This window comes from Agelaius tricolor, unplaced genomic scaffold, assembly GCF_023055355.1.
Source record: "Agelaius tricolor isolate 1412-34295 unplaced genomic scaffold, bAgeTri1.0.p SCAF_1, whole genome shotgun sequence".
Classification (NCBI taxonomy): Eukaryota; Metazoa; Chordata; class Aves; order Passeriformes; family Icteridae; genus Agelaius; species Agelaius tricolor.
The window spans coordinates 1,085,651-1,108,592 of NW_027269261.1; the positions used below are offsets into that span (position 1 = coordinate 1,085,651).

At 47.1% G+C, this 22,942-nt stretch overlaps 1 protein-coding gene and 1 long non-coding RNA gene across 5 annotated transcripts in view; one reads left to right on the forward strand and one right to left on the reverse strand.

Moving 5' to 3' along the window:
• PLCB1 (phospholipase C beta 1) overlaps positions 1–22,942 on the reverse strand; it is a 327,045-nt gene that overhangs the window by 37,800 nt on the left and 266,303 nt on the right. For all 4 annotated transcript variants that reach the window (XM_071439887.1, XM_071439801.1, XM_071440055.1 and 1 more), the window contains exons 26-31: positions 22,631–22,850; positions 19,387–19,567; positions 17,254–17,330; positions 17,074–17,163; positions 15,365–15,422; positions 14,327–14,413 (exon numbers count right to left, since the gene is read on the reverse strand). In XM_071439887.1, the coding sequence (XP_071295988.1) occupies positions 14,327–14,413; positions 15,365–15,422; positions 17,074–17,163; positions 17,254–17,330; positions 19,387–19,567; positions 22,631–22,850 (713 nt within the window). The remainder of the gene's footprint in view (positions 1–14,326; positions 14,414–15,364; positions 15,423–17,073; positions 17,164–17,253; positions 17,331–19,386; positions 19,568–22,630; positions 22,851–22,942) is intronic.
• Positions 19,975–22,942, forward strand: part of LOC139596097 (uncharacterized) — a 58,764-nt gene continuing 55,796 nt past the window's right edge. Inside the window, exon 1 of the long non-coding RNA XR_011681254.1 lies at positions 19,975–20,690. This is a non-coding gene — a long non-coding RNA (uncharacterized lncRNA). The remainder of the gene's footprint in view (positions 20,691–22,942) is intronic.

Sequence of the window (22,942 nt, forward strand, 5' to 3'; positions counted from 1 at the left end):
TTCCAGCAGCTTTTCACCATTCCCACTGCTGGTGCTGTGGCAGCTCCCTGGCTGTTATTTGAGAAATCCCTGTTCCAGTGTCCCTGCATGGCAGGAAGCACCAGCTGCAGGGGTCAAGAACACCCCAGAAATGACTGAAACTTTTCTGCTGTGAAATTGTGACAGAGGCAAAAGCAAAGCACTCCATGAGCCTGTAACAACAGAGAGTGTTCCAACAGCACTCCTCCCTGAGCTGCCAAGAGAGCTTGGCAGAGAGAAAGTACAAATTGGGGAAGGACAAGGAAAACATGGGAACTGGGAAAGCCTGGCTGCTGGCAGCTCAGAAGGGAAACTGCTCCTCTGATGGGCTGGGATCCAGGCAAGGCCGGGGCTGCCCTGAGCTCTGGGAGCCAGGCACAGCTGGGTGAGTGTCCAGGGCAGCCAGCGACACAAAATCCTGCAGGACAAGGCACTGGGACAGAAATGGGTGCAGAGCAGGGTCAGGAGAGAGGGAAGCACCACCTTCTGTCCCAGTGGTGAGCCCCACAAAGGGCTGCCCTCTGTGCAGGCCACCAGCTGACCCCAAACATGGACAGTGCAAGGTGCAATGGACTGCCAGGGATCAATGCCCTAACTGAACAGAACCCTCAGAAATACCCCCAGTGCCACTCCCAGGGAAATGAATCCTGAGTTTTATGGGTGGATAAGAGAAACTGAAACCCAGCAAGAACAAGGAAGCCATTTCAGTGGAATTAAGGGGTCACAGGGAGGCCAAGGGCACCGTTTTAGTGTGAATTCCAGCATTGTATTCTGCATCAGAGACGGAAGTGCAACACCCAGGGTAAAAAAGAGAGAGGGGAGACATCATGCAGTTGGAGGTTAAAGCTGGCTAAGAGGCAGCTAAAAGAGGAACTTAAAGGGGGTTAGAAATGTTGTTTCTTTACCAGTTAACAGGCTCAGGAGACCAAACCCCAAAATTCTGTATGGACTTGCATATGAGAGACCCCATATCTGAACCAGAAGCTGCTGAGCGCTGAAAACATTTCTAAAAGCCATTCTATGAAATGAGTAAGGGACAGGTCCCGTGTAAGTGCTGCTGGATGTGGCTGCCTTTCCTCCTGAGCTGCAGGGGAAGCTGGCAGATGCTGGGGGGCTCCCCTGGTGTCTCAGGAGCCTCCCTTGGGGTAACTAAGGAGCCAGGGCTGCACAGGCACTCAGGAATTCTGGTTTGAGGATGAAGGACTTGAGTGTGAGTGACAGGAGGAGGAGGAGCAAGAGCTGCAAACAGGACTGGGAGGCCAGCTGAGAAATCCTGTGGAATCCTGTGTCTGCTGAGAGGAAGACTGAAGAACTCTTGCTAAATAAGAGCAATTTGTGCTTCCCATACTACAGCAAGAGTGTGCTGCACAGAGTATGGCATAGCAGAGATCATCTTCTCCAAATACCTGCTCAGGAAAATGTAAATCTAGTAAGGCAAAACATGGAGTGGGATCAGTTACTGTCTGAAGGCTTTTCACAGAAAACATAAGCCAAGCTGTGACTCTCCCCATGGCAGGAATAATCCACTGCTGATTTGCCCTGCTGTGTTATTAATATTGCATCTTGTCACAGCCTGTGCACCAGACAATAACTGCCCAGCCTCAGAGGGACAAACAGGAGCCTTGACCTGAAAAGCCACCACAGAAGTTACTGGAGAGCAGAGCTCTTGGAAAACAATCAGCAAGTGAGGACAGAAAGGACATTGCTAAGTGCCCTCTGCACAGGGAGTAACAGCATCTGCAAGCAAGGCAGACAATGAACTCAACAAACCAACAGCAAATGCATTTCCTCACAATATGTTACCAGCTCCAAGGGCAATGTTTTTTCTGAGCTAGAAAGTCACATTATTTGTTCTATGATTCAACAAGCAGGGAGTGAATCTGACAAATGGGTGAGGGAAGGGTGACGGGGGAACACTGACACAGCAGCATTCCAGTCAGGGGGAGCATTACAAAGCTTTTGTACTCCATGTGTAAGGAAGATAAAAATGCTGGCATGATGCCCTTCAGCAAAAGATAAAAATGAGAGGAAAACCCAGGAGTTCCAATCACTGGAGGGTGCTGATCAGTCCCTAAATGTACTTGCACACCTCCACAGCTGAGCAAGGGATGGTGGACACAGAGTGATGACTCAGCTAGGGCAATAAGGAGTCAGTTCACCTCGTCTGCAGGAGCAGGAATTGCCTACCAGGATGTACCAGAATACAGCAGAAAACTCATGCAGGGACAGAAAATGGGTTTGATTACTGTACCAACACGACAAAGAGTGTGGGACCTACAGATCTATCACTGTTAATCTCAATTTAGGTACAAGAGCTCTCAGTGATGGAGCTTTCCCTATCCCCCACACCAGGTGGGGCAGGTGGGGAGGCAAAGGCATCTAAATAATTCCAGGAAGGAGAAATGCTGGAGTAATAAACATGAAGAAAAATAAGAAATGTAATTTCCAGTCAGAAAAATGGAAGAGGAAGGTGATGGGGAGGAAGGGAACATTTGTCTTCAAGCCATCAAACGAGGCTTTCACAATGAACAGGAGGGAAAACACAAGCAGTGTTAGGCAGAAGGGTTTATGCAGCTCTAGAGTAAGGATTCCATCAAGAGGAGAGATTCTGTGCATTAATTGGGAAGGCACAGACACAATGAATGCAGGATGACATTGTGATGCTTCACTTGCCTTCTCCCCTGCCAATCCATCTCTCTGCTTTGCAATCTGTCACTCCTCAGGATGTGTTAATCTCTGGGCTGAGGAGATAAATCTGTTTGGGCTCTTTCTGAGGAGCAGTACCTGTTAAGCACTGCAGAGAGCCTCTCCTAGGAGGGAAGAGCCACTGCAGTTTGCTGAGAGGAGAATTTATCTGGCAGATAATTCTCAGTGAAATGATCTTCATGACTTCCTCCTATAGTTGCATTTCTATACCCTCTGTTATCTGAACACCTCAAAATGCCCCATGTGCTTCACCTAACAAATCCCTAACACAATTCAAGGAGCAGCAGGGCAGTTTAGAGCCAAGCAGGGATGATGGAATTCCTGCCACTGGAGCTGGCAGGGTGGTGCACAGATACTCTGTGTTTTCTACAGGGTGAGAGGAAGGAGATGGGTCCATGAACCCCTGATCAGCCCTACCCCAGCACAGCCCTTCCTGAGCTCTGAAAGCATCCTCAGTGCCCTGTGCTGCCTTCTCCTGACCAAACCTTCATTCCCATCCTCAGTGCCCTGTGCTGCCTTCTCTTCACCAACCCTTTCATTCCCATCCTCAGTGCCCTGTGCTGCCTTCTCCTGACCAAACCTTCATTCCCATCCTCAGTGCCCTGTGCTGCCTTCTCCTGACCAACCCTTTCATTCCCATCCTCAGTGCCCTGTGCTGCCTTCTCCTGACCAAACCTTCATTCCCATCCTCAGTGCCCTGTGCTGCCTTCTCCTGACCAAGCCTTTCATTCCCATCCTCAGTGCCCTGTGCTGCCTTCTCCTGACCAAACCTTCATTCCCATCCTCAGTGCCCTGTGCTGCCTTCTCCTGACCAAACCTTCATTCCCATCCTCAGTGCCCTGTGCTGCCTTCTCCTGACCAAACCTTCATTCCCATCCTCAGTGCCCTGTGCTGCCTTCTCCTGACCAAGCCTTTCATTCCCATCCTCAGTGCCCTGTGCTGCCTTCTCCTGACCAACCCTTTCATTCCCATCCTCAGTGCCCTGTGCTGCCTTCTCCTGACCAACCCTTTCATTCCCATCCTCAGTGCCCTGTGCTGCCTTCTCCTGACCAAACCTTTCATTCCCATCAGCTGCCTGAGGTCCCTTTCCTTTGTGCCATTTTCTGTGCTCACAGCCAAGGAAGGCTCTCAATGGGCAGGCAGAATTTTTCCCCATTCATTGTCTTTCCAGAAGAGAAGCAGAATATTAAGCAGGCAATTTTAAAGGACAGGGGGAAAAAAGAAAGAAAGTAAAAAACAAAGGTTTGAATCACACTATAATTAACGTGGTGATCATGCCAGTTTGAAAATCACTAACAGAATTTTGTGATAGTGAATTTTCCATTCCTGCAAGGCTGTGAATAACTGTAATTTAACAGATGCATCCAAAATGTACATGCATCAAACTAAATCTCTAAAATTATAGCATATGTGTGTTCTTAATATAGCTAGTGAGCATGTGTGCCTATGCACAAATAGCCAAATATTTACTGTGACATACAGAAAACCACATTTCTTCATCAGTGTAAACAAATGGATTCTATCTACCCCATTTCCTCATACTGTGATTCAAATTCATGCTGGCCAGCTTAGTGAGGTTACAGGTACCAGCTTGGCTCCTAAGTACTGCTCCATTTGTGAGACTTCAGAGGTCAGAAGAATTGTGTGTGCCCTGTGGGGCCCAGTGTGTTGGGTCACAAACCTGTGGCCTGTTCAGCACCTTTATCTGATGCACTTCTCAGTGTCCCTGGCTATCAATGCACTGTACAGCACTGCTGGTGTGATACAACACTGCTGCTTTAGGGTGTCTGCACACCCCTACACTCATTGTCTGTCCTGTAATGTGAACTTGCAGAGCACCTTTTGCAAGAGAAAAAGAAAGTGGGTGATGTTATGGCATCACAGAAATCAGCTCTCCTCATTTTATCTCATCCTAATTGAGGGATGCTTCTGTTGCCAAGTGATTTATACATCTGGGCTTCCTTGATGTATAAATCAAGAGTGTTTGTTACACTAAAACTGGCATGTAATTGCTTGTCAGCAGTCACCTTGCTGTAAGAAACGTGAAAGAAATCAAAGGAAATGTAGAATATTCCTGGAGATGTCTTTGACAATGAACAGGACTGTGTAAATGGCTGATGAGGTCTGAAAGGGAAATATATGGTGAAGGGTTTAGGTATAAATATGTTTAGATTTAGGCACGCTGAAAATATAAGCAAAAAAGGTTTGTATTCAATGGGATTCAATCTCTAATCCCTAAACTCTGTGTGTGTTTGGCCTCTGAAAACCAAAGCAGAGCAGAGGGGAGGGCCCAGGCTCTGCAATGGGCTGACCTGCACCAGGCACTCCTGCCTCTGCACCTGCAGTGTTTGCACACATCTCTGTGACCTGTGCATCCTCTCTCCCATCTGATGGAAGCTTTGGGAATGCCTCCCCCGTTCCCAGCCTAACTCCCAAACGTGCAGAGCCCTTGTGGCAGCTCTTTAACACCTCTGCCCTTCAGGCTGCTCCTTCTGAAAGAGCCCCCATTCCCACAGGCACTTGTGGGTACTCCTTGAACTGTGACAGCAGCCAGCGATGGCAAAGAACAGGGAGTGTAAGAGTGGAAAATAAGGGCTACACAAAGAGCAGGAGAGAGAAACCACAGACTGAGAAAAGGAGCTTGATGGAAGGTGGAGAAGGATGAGTAGGAGAGCAGGGGAAATGGGGGAAAGTGGGGATATAGAGAACAGGAGAAATAAAAAAGGCTGAGAGACCTCCCTCCATTATCAGCAGCGTAATATTATGTCTGATCACTTCCTTTTGTGCATGACTTTATTTCTATAAACCACGGGCCAGTCTGGAGAGCTGGGAAGCTGATGGAATGAACCACAGCTGAGATTTCCTGCCCCATACTTAGCAGGTTTAAAAAGAAGGATTTTTCTATCACAAGAACATCAAAACTGCTTTTTCTTTCATATTTTTTTAGGGAGTAATGGAAGAAGAACAAAAATTGTGAACTTTCAGCACCCTCAAGACTGGAAAACTCAATGTTATGATACTGGGCTACAATGTTGAAAGATAATGTTAAAAAGTTTAAATTTTGCCTTGACCATCCTAGAGCCAGGCTCTGTATCAAAGCACACCTGGATTAGTCCTCCCCTTCCTGGGCACATCCACCGGTGCCACACAAAGCTTACAGATCCCTGGCACTCCACAAGAGATCATCTCCAGGTACAGAGCTACACTTTGGCTGCACACTCCACACTCTCTAGGCAAAACCTGCCTCCAAACCAGGCCTGAAAAATGGGAATTTACTGAGTCACTCCAGCCCAACCTATGGACTGTCATCCCCCACAGCTCCTGCATTATGCAACTGCAGCAACCCTGTGCAACTCCTCTGCTGCAAAATGCTGGTTTGGTGCAAGTGACTCACAGGAGATGTTTAATGAAAGTAATCTTTCCAGGGAACATCTTTCCCAGCTATTCTGCTACTGACTCCAGAGGGCTGCCAGACCCTGGAAGCTGCCCCAGGCAGCACTGGGAGAAATGTGGGAATGGGGCTGGAATGTTTCCCTGCCACGTTCTCTCCCTTCTGGATGTGCAGGGCTTTCATCTCCCACCAAGCTCAGTACTCTCAACCTCCTGGGGAAGAGACTGCATCTCAAAACAACAGCATTTTCTTCTGATTTTGGTTGTTTCTAGAAAGAAAAGTCCTTCCCTGAGACAGGCTACACATGATTTTCAATACACTCTCTAAATCAGGTATAGTTTTGAAGCTCTAACAGAGTTTTGTTATTCCTGTTACCCTTTCCAGCAGTGCATTTCTCACCCTGAAGGGTGTCAGTGTGAGAGGAGCCCATGAAGCCTGTCATGAGTGCCCAGTTAGAGCAGCTGGCAGCAGTGTTTCCAGCAGTGCCTCTGCTTTGCAGGGGGATTCTGCACTAACACTGCCACTCTCCTGCCTCATGACTGCACACACACAGCCCTTCCTGCACCACAGCCTTTGCAGGACCACTGATTTTATTTCTCTGTTCATTAAAGAACACATTTTCCCCCCATTTCATGCATTTTAAAGCATCTCTCTAATGAGTTCACATACCAGGCGTTAATATTTCTTTCAGCACTTTTCCATTAGCTGTGTCAAACTGGATCTGGTGCCATTTGTCATGCTGCACTGAGGGGCTGATCATCAAGAAACACACTGCTGCTGTTGCTGTGGTGATGGCACAGCCGTGCAGGAGGATTGGGTTGTTCCTCCAGCTGTGCAGGAGGATTTGGTTGTGCCTCTGGGTGTTTGTGGCTGGCTCTGGGAGCCAGGGGTGTGTGCAGGGTGCTGTGTGTGCATGGGGGTGTCTGTGTGTGCTGCCATGCTGTCTGTGCACAGCCCATGCAGAATTCAGCTGTGCTTTGTCATTTAGCATCTCCTGTGCTTTGTCATTTAGCATTTTCCCGTGCACAGGGGTAAATACTGACCCTCAGTGCTCACACACAGCTGGGCTCAGCACACAGCTCAGCTGTGCTGCCAGCCTGCACCAGGGCTAGGGAGGATTTCACCTTTCCTGCAGCAGGAAGGCCAATTAACCAACTCATCAGAGTGGGCTGGGACATGGGAAATGCCCTTAACCTGAGACAGGTAGAGTATAGAACAGATTCACTTTGCAAATTAGGAAACAAAAACCCCAAATCAGTGAAGTTTCTTTTTATGCAGGAAGAATTCTCACATTGTGCCTTTTTTTAAAAAAAAAAATTCCGTGAGCTCTTCTGTCCACAGAGAACAGCTGGATTCTAAAATCTAAAATATTCTTAACACCACCAGCCTCCTCACAGTTGCAATTTGTTAGCATGTTATCCAGGAGGATCCCAGTAACCCTCACAAATCAGGTCTGGCTGCCACATGCCCTCCATTATGGGCCTCACTAATATCTTTAAATCACCAGTGACACTGGGAACTTGATCATGTTCCTTCTGATTTACACTACTGCAGAAGTGAAAAGTTTGCCCTTTCAAGTAATTTATTTCCCCTTTTATTGCAGCTCCAGAGCAAACTCAAGATTTTCTCTGGCTTCCAGTAGAATGACCCATGTGTGAAAAATATCTCCTTCTCTCTATCAATAAACTCCGATTTAAATTTATAATATTTTTCCATGTGTCTCATTCACCAAAGTACTTCTTTACATTTAAATTCTTCCTACAAAGAGTTGGTGACATTTTTATTTAAAAGAAAGCGATATCAGAATTCAATTAAAAAATGTAAAAAGCATTTTGCATATTCCCACTGCAAAGGTGATGCTGTTGATTTAAAAGGAATGTTTCCAAGGACATGCATGTGTAAGAGTTACACCAAAGACATTCAGTTAACACAATACATATCACCTCCAATTGTTACATGTATCTTTTGGGACCTGATACCCATTTCTCACACTGCAATATTTATCCTGCTGGAAAACATAAACAACCCTTTAAAATGTGGATTTGTGAAGGAAAATGCAAACCAGCGAGGCCCAAAGTGACAATGATGCTTTGAGCATCCTGGTATTGGACTGAATTATTTTGCTCCCAGGCCTGGGATGTGTCAGCTGCTTCAGGGAACTCAGGGCAGTTTTATTGGTACAAAACTGGCACAGGATAAAGGGTAGCCTGTTCATTTTTAACCAGTGAAGTGAGATTACTTACTACTCACTTCACAGGCTGAACGTGCACTCTGCAGTATTTATCCACTGGGAGAAACAGCAGAAAAGGGAGCACCCTAACTTCCCCAAAATAGTACCCTGCAACTGGGGGCAGCTCAGCAACTGCACCACCAGCAGATTGAAATCCCAGCAGGGCTTTGTTCAAAGTTTGGGCTGACACCTGGGGCTGGGTGTGAGCAAAGAGCCAGATCCTGCAGGGAATGGGCCAGGAATACTGACCCCAAAACTTAAACACTAGCTCCCATCCAGAACTGGGAAGATGCCAGATCGAGTCACAGAAAGATTTGTGAATCTCACTCTGTGGTTTTCTTCCTTTTAAATATTCCTTGGTCACTGAGGCTGTGAAAATTCCCTTCATTTCTCCATGCTGTTGCCTACTTAATGAAGTAAATAAACATTTTATTATTCCCCTCTGATGAGTACACAAGCACCAAAGCCCAGAGCTGAACAGTGAAATAAACAGTAAATTATTTCAGTCCTCTTAATTCCCTGCTTTTTTGGCAGATAATGCCATAAGTCATTTTAGCTTAGCAGCCACAGATTGAAGACAGATTTCTTTTTAAACTTTGGAAATGTTCAAATTGAATGAACTAACGAAAGAAATTTTTACCCAAACAGGGAAAAAGAGAAGAACTCTTCAAATATGACACTGGCTATCAGATCACTTTTATGGGTTTTTTTGCCATGAGTCTGATTACTAATTTTTTTTGGGAGGACAACTTTCCCCTGTCCAATCCCAAGCCAGGCAAGTCCCATGAATCCCAGTAAACTGAAATAACCTTTTCCTCCAAACTCCTGCCCCAAAATTCTTGGAGAGCTGCCTGTGGTTGAACTGGAATGCATCTGGAAGTGTTTGAATCAAGTGCAGCTTGCCCAAAAGCCAGCTTGGCTTCCTGCAGAGGTGTCAGGGATAAAAGGGGATTGTGGTGGACACAGCATTGCTGCTGTGAGTTCCCAGGGAGCTGAAGTGACACTGGAATACTCATCAAAGCTCCTCCCTTCCACACAGGCAGAGTGGCTCGGAGGGCAGCTGAAACGCCTTCTGGAAGGTCTCTCACAAGGTACTGACCTTCTAGAAGGCATTTCAGAAGGTTTTTACCTTCCAGAAGGCATTTCAGAAGGTATTTACTCTCTGGAAGGTCTTTCAGGACACATTTGCTGTTTGGCCCTCCTGCAGGGAACAGCATCCCCTGCACCAGGTGCTCACAGAGCTTCACTCAAAGCACCAAAGCTGCAGCCTGGAGGTACCAGAGGCTGTAAAGGATCAGCACCTTGTTAATTTGGCTCTGCAATGTGAATATGTATCATTCTGCCTCCAGGAGTTTTTCAGGCACACTGTTAATTTTTGATTGGATGTGGAAGTGTTAACTCCCAATTAATAACAGGTGCCAAATTGGGAGATATTAAATGTAGGAAAGTGAGTTAGTATGCATCAGGTGCTTCTGTTTTCCATTTACAAGAACAGATTTATAATTTTAAAGAATTGTTTTCATTACACTTTTTGAGGAGCTAAAAGAATTCCATACCTTAAGGCTGAATATTTTCTACATTCATTCAAAAGAGCACAGAGGTGCAACAGAGTGTGCCCAGCTCCTGGTGCCTCTGCAGGTCTGCTGGAGCCTTTCTCACCAAGCCCAGCCTGACCTGTGCCAGTTTGCACCCCTGCAGGAGCCCAGAGCAGCTGCCAGAACCATGGGCAGCAAGCTGGGGAACCACAGGAGTTACACCCTCCTGACAGCTGGGGCTGCAGGGACACAGCCAGGACAGCCCTGAGTGTCACTGTCACATTGGGATCCAAGGCTGGAACCACACCAGTTACACCTTCCTGACAGCTGGGGCTGCAGGGACACAGCCAGGACAGTCCCTGTAGAGCTGAGTGTCACTGTCACACTGGGATCCAAGGCTGGAACCACACCAGTTACACCCTCCTGACAGCTGGGGCTGCAGGGACACAGCCAGGACAGCCCTGCAGAGCTCAGTGCAGGAGCCCAGGAGTGCCAGTGTCACACTGGGATCCAAGGGTGGCTCTGACCCACCAGCACAGGTAACAAAGTCCCACTGAGTCCAATTAGAGGAGGCTTGGGTCTATTTACTGTAACTGAGTCGATTCCCAGAAAAATAATTAACTCCTTGTCATGTCTCATGTGTATTGATTTTAGTAATTACAATGGAATTGGAGGCAAGGGTGCAGGAGGAAGGAAATGCACTTGATTTGTGTTTAATGTGATGCACAAGCTGTCAGGGACAGAGCAATGTGTGCCATGCCCATCCTGGGTGCTCTCTGTGCCACAGTGCAGGATCCAAAATCACTCCCTGCCCTGACAGGATGCAGGGCATGGAGCTGGGCATCCCTGGGCATCCCTCCCACTGCAGGCAGGAGAGGAGCCCAGGGGGACAAGATAAGGACAGGACAAGCTCCATGTGTATCAGTGACTAAGAGGAGGAGACAAAGCAGTAGGATGGGAGAGAAAGAAAATACAAGTTGTGGCTGATAATAGAGCTACCAGGAGATAATGTAAGGAAAAACAAGGAATGAGAAAAGAGAAAACAAAACGTGGCCTTGCTTGGTAATGATGCTGTCAGGAAAAGCCAGCAGGAGGGAATCGGCTTGGTGGCCCATAGGGTTCCACTGAAATGGCAGGTTTGGGAGGTCAACCCAGAGGCAGGACAGCATTTGGCTTCTCAGCAGGTGACAGCCCCCCTTCCCAAGCAGGTCTGTGCAGGGTGGCCTGGCTCCACACCTGGGACTGCAGAACCTGGGACTACACCTGGCTGTAACCCCCAGGCTGTGCAGGGTCACAGGGCACTGTGTCACTGCCATCACACACACAGGGCACTGTGTCACTGCCATCACACACAGGGCACTGTGTCACTGCCATCACACACACAGGTCACTGTGTCACTGCCATCACACACAGGGCACAGTGTCACTCACATCACACACACAGGGCACTGTGTCACTGCCATCACACACAGGGCACAGTGTCACTCACATCACACACACAGGGCACAGTGTCACTCACATCACACACAGGGCACTGTGTCACTCACATCACACACACAGGGCACTGTGTCACTGCCATCACACACACAGGGCACTGTGTCACTGCCATCACACACACAGGGCACTGTGTCACTGCCATCACACACAGGGCACAGTGTCACTCACATCACACACACAGGGCACTGTGTCACTGCCATCACACACACAGGGCACAGTGTCACTGCCATCACACACACAGGGCACTGTGTCACTGCCATCACACACAGGGCACTGTGTCACTGCCATCACACAGAGCCACCTTTGAGCTCACTGAAGCCCATCCTGCCCTGGCTCCTGCAGCACCACAAGGAGCTGTTTCCAGCCTTGTGCCTAAAAGTACCAGTTCAGGAAGTCTCCAAACTCTCACAGGAGCAAAAAAAGCTCTTTCTTATACAATAGCCCTGCAAATGGAAGCCCTGCAAAACAGTCTCAAATCCAAACACTAGAAAGAAATGATACATGTGAGGGAGAGTCAGAGCTTTGGGCTATAAATCAGTTCTGAGGTAAGCACTTTCAGCTAACCCTGTGATATTTTAAACAAAACAAACCAAACCAGCCTCCAGGACAGGGAACTACTCTGCATCCAGGTTGTGCAGTTTCTAAAACAACAGCAATCCAAGGCACATTTTCTCCTGGTGCCCTGCACATACCACAAGAGAGGAAGCTGCTAACTCATAGTTTGAGAAAAGCCAACAAAATGGGAGAGGCTGTGGCAGGGTGCTGGCAACACTGGGTGCCACGACATCCTCGCTGGCTGGGAAAGGGCTGTGAGCAGAGTCAGAGCACAACAATACAGCGTGAGCACTAATAAATAACCCAGCAGCACTGATGGGTGACAGCAGATCTGTCTCCAGTGGAATTACTGGTGAGAACACTGAAAATTCTTTCCCTCTTAATATATTAAAGTCTTTGTTTGGGGCTGAGTTGATGCTGCCAGAAAAGCCTTTTAACACAGCCAGCATAAATTTCAGTGGGTGTTTGAAGCAGGAGAGGCTGGGCTGTTGAAAAAGCAGCCCCCAGAAAGGCTGCAGCCTGCAGAAAACACATCAGCTCTGCTCAGCTGGGAAATCATTTGATCTATTTTGTATCATCCACCCCGGCACTGAGGAGGCAAATATGGCAATGAAATATGGACACGGAGCAAAACATAAAAAGAGACTTAATAAAATGAGTAATTATGTTTTCCTAAAGCCTCTCATGCAAGCAGGAGGCACCAGCACCATAAATTGAGCCTGGTGCCTGCTTCAGTGTGGGGAAAGGGAAAAGCCCTGGAGCCAGGCCCTGTGAGCACAGCCCTGAGAGGAGGGACAGGCAGGGCCACAGGGATCTGGAGCTGCCCTGGAGCTGCCCTGTGCCCACAGGGATCTGGAGCTGCCCTGTGCCCACAGGGATCTGGAGCTGCCCTGTGCCCCACAGGGATCTGGAGCTGATCAGGAGCTGCCCTGTGCCCACAGGGATCTGGAGCTGCCCTGTTCCCACAGGGATCTGGAGCTGCCCTGTGCCCACAGGGATCTGGAGCTGCCCTGTGCCAGGAGCCAGCCCTGGGCAGAGAGGGAACTGATCCAAGAGTCAAACATGGCTGCCCCAGCACCTTTCCAAATTCACCTCAAGTCCTCAGTGACAAATTTCCAGTGCTTTATGCTACTCCTCAGTACATGGATAAATTAAAAATAAAAATTAAAGAAAACAAAGGAAGGGCATGGCCAAACAGAATAATCTATAATAATCAATAACAGAATAAAAAATATAAAAATCAATAACAGAATAAGCCCAAGGATCCAGTGCTAGCAGCACTATCTGATTATTCTTTGGCATTTTAAATTCCAGTGTTTCAATTCCAGTTCACAAGCCTGATTAACTCATGGTCCTACAGCACCAAACAATACAATAGGTATACTTTTTACATCCACAAGATGCCCACAACACCAAAAAGTTCCAGCTTGTTTGCAAACACCATTTTACAAACATGAGTAGAAAACTGGAAATGCAAATATTTTTATTTTCCCAAGCTATTGTAAACTTCTGGCTATCCAGCCCTTAGCCTAACTTATTCTCTGCTGCTTCCCAGAGATGCCATGGCAGCACTGATTAACTCCCAGGCAGTGCCAGAATTGCAGCTGTAGCTCAGGCACAGAAACCCTGGGGCTGTGGGCACAGACAAGGAATGGGAACTGAGCCAAGGACAGAGCAAGAGCAGAAACAATGAAAGCAGACGTGACACAGTGGGCTGGGAGGAGTTACACCTGGCCATGAGCCCTGCTGAACACAAGTCTCCCTCCATGTGCAAGTGTGACTAGGGCTAGATGTTCCTGCAGGAGAGCAGGTGCAGCACTCTGAACCTTCTCCACTGGAACTGGGGGCAAAACTGCCCCAGCTCCACCTGGAGCAAGAGAGAGCCCCAGGCCTAAGGACCAAAACTTGCATTTCAAAATGTTACATGTGGATGCAGTGCATAAAACCAAAGAGAGGCAATCCAGCAAGCAATGTGGAATGTAAAGCACTATTCCTGTGAAAAAGCTCCTTGTGTCCCACAGAAATCCATCCTGGGGATGCCAGCAGGACTGGGGCAGCATGCTAAGGAGATATCTCTTTTCCTTCCAATGGGAACTGTGTTTTGCTTCTGTGCAGCTCAGGCACAGGGGAGGGAAGGGCACACTCTGCTGGTCACAGCACCTTTTGCAGTGCCAGCTTTTGAGCAGCCTGGGTGCTGGAAAGAGCCCTCACTCACACCAGGAGATCTGCAGGGGAGGGGCTGCTCCTGCCTCCTCTCACCCTGCTGTCACTGGGGGTGCCTCTGATGCTCTCACTGGCTTCTCTCACGTTCAAACATCATCCTACCTGCTGCCAGAGCTCCTTCTCTCCTGAAGGACAATTTTAGCAGTGTAACATATGTTCAAAAACTCTTTACCTTGGGCTTTTCATCCAGTATTTGCTGGCGGATCTCCTTGTGTTTTTCTACAAGTTTCTCCTGCCTTTTGCTCTGAGCATCTTCTAGCTGTCAGAAAAGAGCAGAGAATCTTTGTTTGTGGATTGCACATCCTCACTCTCCCCCCTCCTCCCCAACAAACATTCCACCCATCAGAATTGAGACATTGTCATCAAATCTGTGACCAGTTCCAAGCTGAAATGGCAGAAATTACAGAGCACTGCCTGAGCATCCCTGAGCACAGCTGTTCAACAGTCAGGTGTGGACATGGAACACCACATTTCACATGTAGCATTCAGGATCAGAAATGTCTACAGGACTTTCTTCAGACTTCTAATGTTATTCAATTACAAATTTTGGGCTTCACTTAGTAACACCCTCAGAAACAAAACCTACTTAAGTTACTTAATTCTTCCCAAGTCAAAGGCTCTTCTAAGTAAAAATGGGCCAGCTTTAGAACCTAACTACCTCTGCATTGAAATCAAGAGGAGAATTCAATGGCTGCACACGTTCCATAGTGATTTTACACCCCAAGGCACTGCAGGGCATGATTTCATCCTGGTGTGAACCACCTGTAGCTTCAGAAAAGCTAACAACTGTAATAGAATTCTTTAATTGGTGTTTACAGAACTCACAGAGTGCTTTTTACATTTCAGTAACTGTACAAATGCAATTAAAGTTAGATATACTCTGCAATTAAATGTTCATTGACTTTCCTTATGCAATCTTTGCATTTGTGAGCCAGAAAGCCCATTAAAAAAAATGGGTGCATTTTCCATGGATACACACAGGATATTCAGAGATGAAATTGTATTGAATTCTTCTCTCCTCAGCACCATCCCCCAAATGCTGACTAACAATTAATGAGGGGCTGACTGAAATCCCAGTTTTCCTTTAATTGGAATCCCAGCTTTCCTTTACCTGGAATGGGAAGCAGAGCCTACAGTGCATCTGCTGGAACCCAAGCTAGAAGGTGCAAGGTGCCCTTTCCTGCCCCAGAAGCAGCAGAGCCTGACCTACCCTCTTGATGTACTGCACCACCTCCTGGATGTAGGAGCGGATCATCTCCGTCTTCTCCCTGGGGAAGCATTCCAGCATTACTGCATGATTCCAGCATTACTGCATTATTACTGCATGATTCCAGCATTACTGCACTATTCCAGCAGCACAACCCACTGTGCTAGACCCCACACAATGGCTTTTACCTCCCTGAGCTCTTTGCCTCACCCAGGCCATGCTCAAGGACCTGCCTGATCTCCTTCTCCGCACTCCCAGATCGTGTCCTTGTGCCAGCTGCTCTTTATGGCACCAAGGGCTCAGCGTGCCCCACACCAGGCCCTGCTCTCCCCAAGGGATGGTGCTGTGTTTTCCAGGTGCTGCCACAGTGCCCAGCGTGCCTGGGAGCTGCAGAGCTGTGAGCAGGGGCACAGTGCCACGCTGTGGCAGAGCAGCAGCCTCTGTGCTGCCAGGGCAGGCTGTGCTGCTGACACTGGCACCAAGCTCCCAGGGGAGCAGGGCAGGCACAGCCTGGCCCCCACAGAGCTGGGTTTAGGCAAACTGAGCTTTATGGCACACTCAGAGAGTTATCTGGGAAGCCTCAGTCAAAGGCTGAGCCCAAGAACCCCCAGAGGGGTAAATGCACACACACAATAACAATTTGTGGCTGCTGCAGTTGATCTGTTTCAGGACAGTCACCCCAAATCCTGATTGCCTCAGTCAGGACCAGTGCACTGCCCCTCAGGTGGCACTAAAATCAGGAGGATTTAGGCAAGCCCTGGGTGGGTGTCAACAAATCAAGAACAACTAAAACAACTGATTATTCTCTCTCTGTAATATTCCTTCCCAAATTTATGCAGAAGCTTTAGATGAGCAGCAGTGGAGCCAGAGAGACTCAGAAGGGATTCAGCAGGAGGAAGGTCTCACACCCTGCTCCCAAAGTGAGGACAGGCTGTGGCACACACAGGGGAAAGCTGACTTTCAATAGGGTTCCCATCTCACCTCTCTCAAGGGCTCTTGGAAAAGCCTGACAGAGGAAAGTCCTTGGGAAAAATGAGGAAAAAAGGGAAAGGGAAAGAGAAAAGAACTGCTACTTGTGTGTCCCTGAGCCTTTGTCACCAGTGCCTCATTTACCTCTCAGCAAATCATTTCCTCCTGCAATTGATTTTTACTGCTGCAGCATTTCCGTAATGGCCAGCTGCTTTCTTTAAAATGAATTCCATGCCCTCTGAACAGCTCTAACTATGTTAACTATTTCTCCTCATTTTCATAATAAATTATTCTCATCTTTATTTTTTTTTAATAGGATGTTTATTGATATTTTTAATGTGCTGATCCTGAAACTACCTGAAACCCTTCACTGTGTGTGTCTGTGATTTCCTTTCATGGCTACCAAATACAGATTCTCTCTTGAGAGGCTCCAGACCCTGTGTAAACCCTTTCACCTGCAGAAAGCCAAGCACAGTTGTGCCTTTGTTACATGGTAAAACTCAAACACTAGAGGGTTTCCTTTTTTGTTTTGTTCTGTTTGCTCCTCTTGTATTTTTAACTGCCCTAAAGTAAAGCTCATGAACAGGAGATTGGATCAGCCCCAGGAAATGAAATTATTATCAGGGAAAGGACTCTGGGGAGGTCTGACTGAAGGCTGCCTTGGATTTAGGGTCAAGACCTTCCTTTGATTTACCAGCTGTGAAAAATCCCGCGCAGTGATATGGATCCAGGGATTTACTTACTCTTCCATTTGATTTTTATCCTTGGACTTTGCTTCTGTGATCTTCTCCTGCCTCTTCTTGTCCATTTTTTTCTTCAGTTCTTTCTTTTCTCTAAAGCATAAAAAATAAAGGGGAGTACAAAAAGTATCTAAACAAATCCCACAAGCAGCAGCAGTCAGTGGTAAAGGGAACAGCACTTACTTTTCACATGTTTCTTTCAGTTTCTTTAGCTGGTTGTTCTGACACTCCTCTGCTACATCTGTCAGCTTCTGAATTAGCTAGGAAAAAAACCCCAAAAATAAAAATACATATTTTCAGCTAAACATCACAGAGGCAGCTAAATTTCCTGAAAAGCCTGCAGCAGACAGGGAAGTGTTACACCATTCCCAGATGAATTACCAACGATCAAAAGCCAGCAAACATCATTATCAGTGTAAACATATGATCAACTTGTGGAGTTCAGCCAGAATGGTGCATGTCCAACTCACCCAGAAACTGCTACTGCTCTGTACATCGAGGTGACACACTTTCACAACATTAAATGTAAACCCAAAATACAGTTCAAGTATTTTACCTTTGCTAGGAATGAAAATGCCTGTGAAAAAACATAAGGGGTCACAAATGGAATTTACACAATGCTAATTGCCAACTGAGTTCCTGTGTCACAGAACATCCAGTTTTTCTGTGAGGGCTGAAATGTTCCTCCTGTAATGAGGATTATTACAAGGAATGCTTTGGATTATTACAAGGAATGCTTTGGATTTTGGGGTGGTCAGGGGGATGGTGAAAATCAGACATGACGGGTATGAAAGGCAAGCACAGAGAAGCATAACCTACACTTTGTTCACAGAAGGAAAAAAATCTCTGAGCCACTGTTTGAAATCTGCTGTGGGTTTGCTCTCCTTGGTGCCCAAAGCAGTAACAAAAGGCACAGCTGTGCTGGGGATGCTGACAGGAGGGGAGCTGTGGGCAGGGCTCAGGGAATAAAGTGGGAATTGGGGCTCTCTTGGTTTGATCACCCTTTTAGGCTAAGTCTGATTTTGTAAAATCACCCTCCCAGGGTGATGAACCAGGAGTGGATAACAAGGCATAGCTGCTCCAATCCAACTTTTCATTCCTTAGATAAAAGCAGAAAGGTACCAACAATAGGCTCTCCTCTAAAATAAAGCCATCAGAGAGAATCTCTCAGCTCAAAAGGGAAGTTTGAATTGGTATATTAACTCCTGCACAGCTCAGAGGGAAACCTGCCCAAAAGTTCTGTGCTAAAAAATGAATTTACTGTGCCAGCACCCAACAGGATAATGGCAGAAATGTACCTTGGCTTTGAGAAATGCCATTCCCCATTCTGGAATGAGAAATGAGTTACCTCAGGAGATAAAGCCAACTATGTGGGTCTAGAATGGTTCTTTTTTATAAAAATCCAAATCTCTGAGAAGCAGCCACCAGCTGTCAGTGGGATGGGGACTGTCCCCCAGGGGTGGGTACGTACACCCACCCACCCTGGAGCACTGTGACTCACACAGGGATGGGGACAAACATCCCAGCTCTGTGCTGTGACCATGGAAATCAGCCTGTGCAGGGCACACAGATCACAAATCACTCCTCTTACCTGCTCTCTGTGGCTGCCAGGACAGAGGAGACAAATCACCCAGCAAGAGGGAGGCAAAACATCAGGTAATAGAAAAAATTGCAAGAGGGGGTTGTGTGGAGCTGAGAAACAGCTTGCACTCCCATAAAACCCTTTAAAAATGTTCATTTCTGCCTAATATCCATGAGCATCAGCTTCCATCTGCCCAGCTCGTCTGTTTCAGCTCAGAGGCCCTATGATCCTGCTGCAGTTGTCAGCCAAACTCCAGCTGTAAAAACAAAACTGACTTGGACCAATGAATGCAAAATATTTCTTCACCATACCCAGAAGATGTCCTGCATCCCCTCAGAGTGTTCATCTGTCACAGGAACACTCTTTGGCACAACCCTCTGTCCTGGGGAATGTTTCAATCTATTTTCATGGTGTTTCAATTTATTTTCTGGCTAATCCTGCCTCCTTGTGCGTTGCAGGTTTGGAAAAGTGGCAGAACACAACAGGAACTTCATCCAAAAGCTGCAGTAAAATGAGAGTTATGTAACCAGAGGTAGCAACAATGCTGCTGCTGCCCTTGTGCCTTGCACCCAAAGCCCTCCAAGCTGCTGGAAGTGGCACAGTGACCCAGCAGCCCCTTGGAGCTGCAGCAGAGCAGAGAAGTGGGGCTCTGGAAGGGACCCCAGGCAGGAGGAAGCCCCAGCTGATGAGAACTTGTCCTGGTGCCCCCAGTGCCCCCCCGAGCTCAAACCTACCAGCTTGATGTGCTCCCGCTTCTGGTACTTCTCACTGTAGTACTGCTCCTGCCTGAGGTTCAGCAGCTGCTGCTGCTGCTTCTCCTTCAGCTCCACCAGCTTCTGGGTCATCTCAGAGTCCAGGGCAGCCAGCTCCTGCTCGATGGTGGAGGAGCTGTGGTCAGGGCTGCTGGTCTCAGACCTGCAGGGACACAGCACAGGTCACCAGGCACCAACCCTGCCTCCACGTGGCTCCACCTGCCTCTTGAAGGCAGATCTTTATGAACAGCCTGTTAACGAGTTCCTCAGCACCACACACACAGCAAGAAGATGGGTGATTCTAGCCCTAGGAAGGGCAAGCATTTAATTAAAGAGAAGCTATTAATGATTTATTAATGGGATGGCTGCATCTTTTAAACCTCATCCCACTGACCCACCAGGGTGGTGGCAACCAGACTCTGTATAGTGAGCTATAAAGGCAAGTGCCAAGACTTCCCATGGAACTTGTTTGCCCCCTTCCAGACATAACCTGAACTTCAAAGCTGCAGAGCCTTCAGCAGAAGGGGTGAATGCTGAGTATTTTGGAAACAAAGTCATCCCTGCACGCACTCAGCAATAAATTTAAAAGCTGAACATTACATCTGCATTTACCAAATGCTTGCCATGGCAGGAACATCCCTTTATTTGGTGTTTTGTCCCCCCTTCAGGAAATGCCATGCATAGCACACACAGCAAAGTGCTCCCTGGGCTGCTGCCTTCAGAAGGAAAGCTCACACCCCAGTGGGGAGCAAACCTCACACAGGCAGCTCCCAGGAGCAAGGCAGAAACACAGGAAGGAAGCTAAAAAGCAACACTAAGAAACAGTTTGGATCTCTTTTACTCTTTCTTAAGACAGAAGGAAGGACAGATGTAACTGTGAAAGGAGATGACACTAAAATGCCCAAGAGAAAAATAAGCAGCAAATTCAGTATCACTCTGAGGCCAGCACTGAAGGAAACCCAAGGAAAATACATTACAGAAATGAGATGCTGCTGTGTCCCTGCCCTGCTGCTGTGTTTGCTGCCATGCTCAGGTGCTAAATCAGTTGCCTGGGAAACGTCAGAACAGCGCAGGAGATGGACAAAACAACAAAACCTTGAACAGGGAGGGCTGACACAGGAGAAAAATGAGTTTGCTCCTCAGAAATGTGCAGAGACTCCAATGCAGAGAGCTGGCTCTGCCTCTCCTCTCTCCCAGGTTCAAGTGTGCAGCTGCTGTCACTCAGAGTTACCTCTCCTGAAATAATGTGATCCTGCTCTCATCCCTCCGAGGACACCAGTGCCAAGGTAGCCTCCTTTTATTTCTTGTGCTTTGATTGTGTTTGAATATTCTGCTAAGAGGTTAAGTGTGCTGGGTGAGGGTAATTTAAACATTGCAGAGCCAGAAGACAGCATGAATGAATATTACAGTCAGCATTTAATGCCATTGCACAACACATATTTTAAAGCTGACATTTCTCTTGTGTTTCTGGGAAAAAGGAATCAGGCCTATTTCTAAACACTGGCTGAAATACTGGCTGCTTTTTATGGGATGTGATCATTAAAGAAACTTCAGAGCAACACCAACAAAACACTAGTGCACGTGTATAAATAAATATTTCAAACTTCCTGCAGACAATTCAGGCTTTACTGAATCTTGGCTCAGTTTTAGACAAGGGCAAAAAGCAGAGATTGCTCCTGACCAGAGACAACACATTTTTATGGCCATCTGATACAGGGACTCCTGTGAAGTAGTGATTTATACTTTGCAGTTACAGGCAAATAACATCAGCAATAATTTAAAATTATAAAAAATCCCCTTTCTCCTGTGCTCTATTAGAAGTCTGCTGCTTGAGATAATATGTAGTTGCAAGCTTGAAAATCCCTGAAAACATATTTGTGCCTTTTTTGAAATGTAACCTCCAGACTTGTCTGTTTCTGCACATAAAACTCCAGGTCTCTGACACCACTGAGGCAGCTCCACGTAGGAGACTGCAGGGTTTTGCTGCCTGACATCAGCAGTGGTTTGCAGTCAGATCACAACACAGCAAAAAAACCTCAAACCCTTTTTTGCTCAAAAACAAATGAGTCATTTTATTCATCCAGCTTGATTTTCTGCTTAAATGTGAATAGGAGGAAAGGCAGAAACGTGCTGTTGTTTTGCCTGCCACTGTCACCCACTTTGGTGGTGGAAAACACTGCAGATAAAATATCCCTGGGCTTGCAGCTGACAGCCAGCCATTAAAGGGAGTTTGTTACACTCAAATACAGAACCTGGAAGCCTGAAAGCTGGCAGCAGTGAAGGCCAGCAGAACACAGATATATTGTGAGTGTCTAGCTCTTATTAAGGCCAATGACATTCTGTCATCAGGAAGGCAGAAATGAGTAAGCTCCTGTCCAGGGACAAGCATGGCCTGAGTCCCAGTCACTTACATTTAGAGGTACCATCAACAAGGTTGGCAGCCAGAGCAGGCTTGCAGCTTTTTTCTCTGATATCTCCGCCCAAAAAGTAATTTTTTTAAAAGTTTGTTCAATATCATCATATTTAAGAGCTGCAGCTCCATCAATTTCATGTCAAAGTTAAGAGGACTTTAGTGCTTATCTAGTTACTTGAAAAAAATAAATGTTGTTAAGACAAAAAGGATGCACCAATGGGAGAAATAAAAAGTTCATTTACAAGAGTCTCTGGCACTGACTGGCTCTGTGTGTGTACATGCTTTGCCAGGAGTTATGAATTGATCTTTATTAACATACAGCTCCTTTCCATAAGAACAAGGCAATCATTGTGGAAAGGTTAGTAAGGATTCATTGCAGTTTTTTGCATTTAAATTGATAATAATAGTTAATAAATCACTAATACAAAAATTGTATCAGGACAGAGAAAGGGAGAGGGTGGTGCAAGGCTTGGAAAGAGAAAGCACAGAAGGGGTGTTCCTGCAGAGGCAAAGCCAGGCAGTCGTTAGGACACTCCCAGGTGTTCCAGATCAATCATGATTTAACAGCAGTCAGGTGTTTTTTACAATCTCCAGGTGCTTCTTTCCCCTAATTCCACCTCTCCTGTGGCCTGAGCTTTTCCAGGGCTGCACCATGGAGCCGTGGCTCTCATCTCCCCCATTAACCAGGAACCTGCTGCTTTGCATTTTCTCTGTGCTCTGCCCCCTCTGCATGATTTCTGTGCCCTAAAAGAAGCCAAGGAGTCTGAGGAAAGGTCTCCAGCAGCCAGTGCTGAGGAGGGGTGCTTCACCCACCTCTTCTTGCTGTCCCTCTTGGCAGTTTTCTCCAGCACGGCCCTCCGCCGCAGGTAGTCGTTCTGGATCTCGTTGTACTTGGCCGTGTGCTCCTTGATCAGGTCAGTGGTTTTCTTGTGGTGCCTCTTCACCAGGTCCTTCATCTCCTTGTAGTGCTTCTTCTGGAGCTTCACAAAGGACTTCTGCTGCTTTAGCTCCTCGATGGTCTGTGCTTCCACTTCTGCAATGACAATCACAAAAGGCACTTCAGCTTTCCAGCGATGCAGGATTTCAGTCAGAGGAGCCAGGGATTGCCATGAGCAGGAATGAACA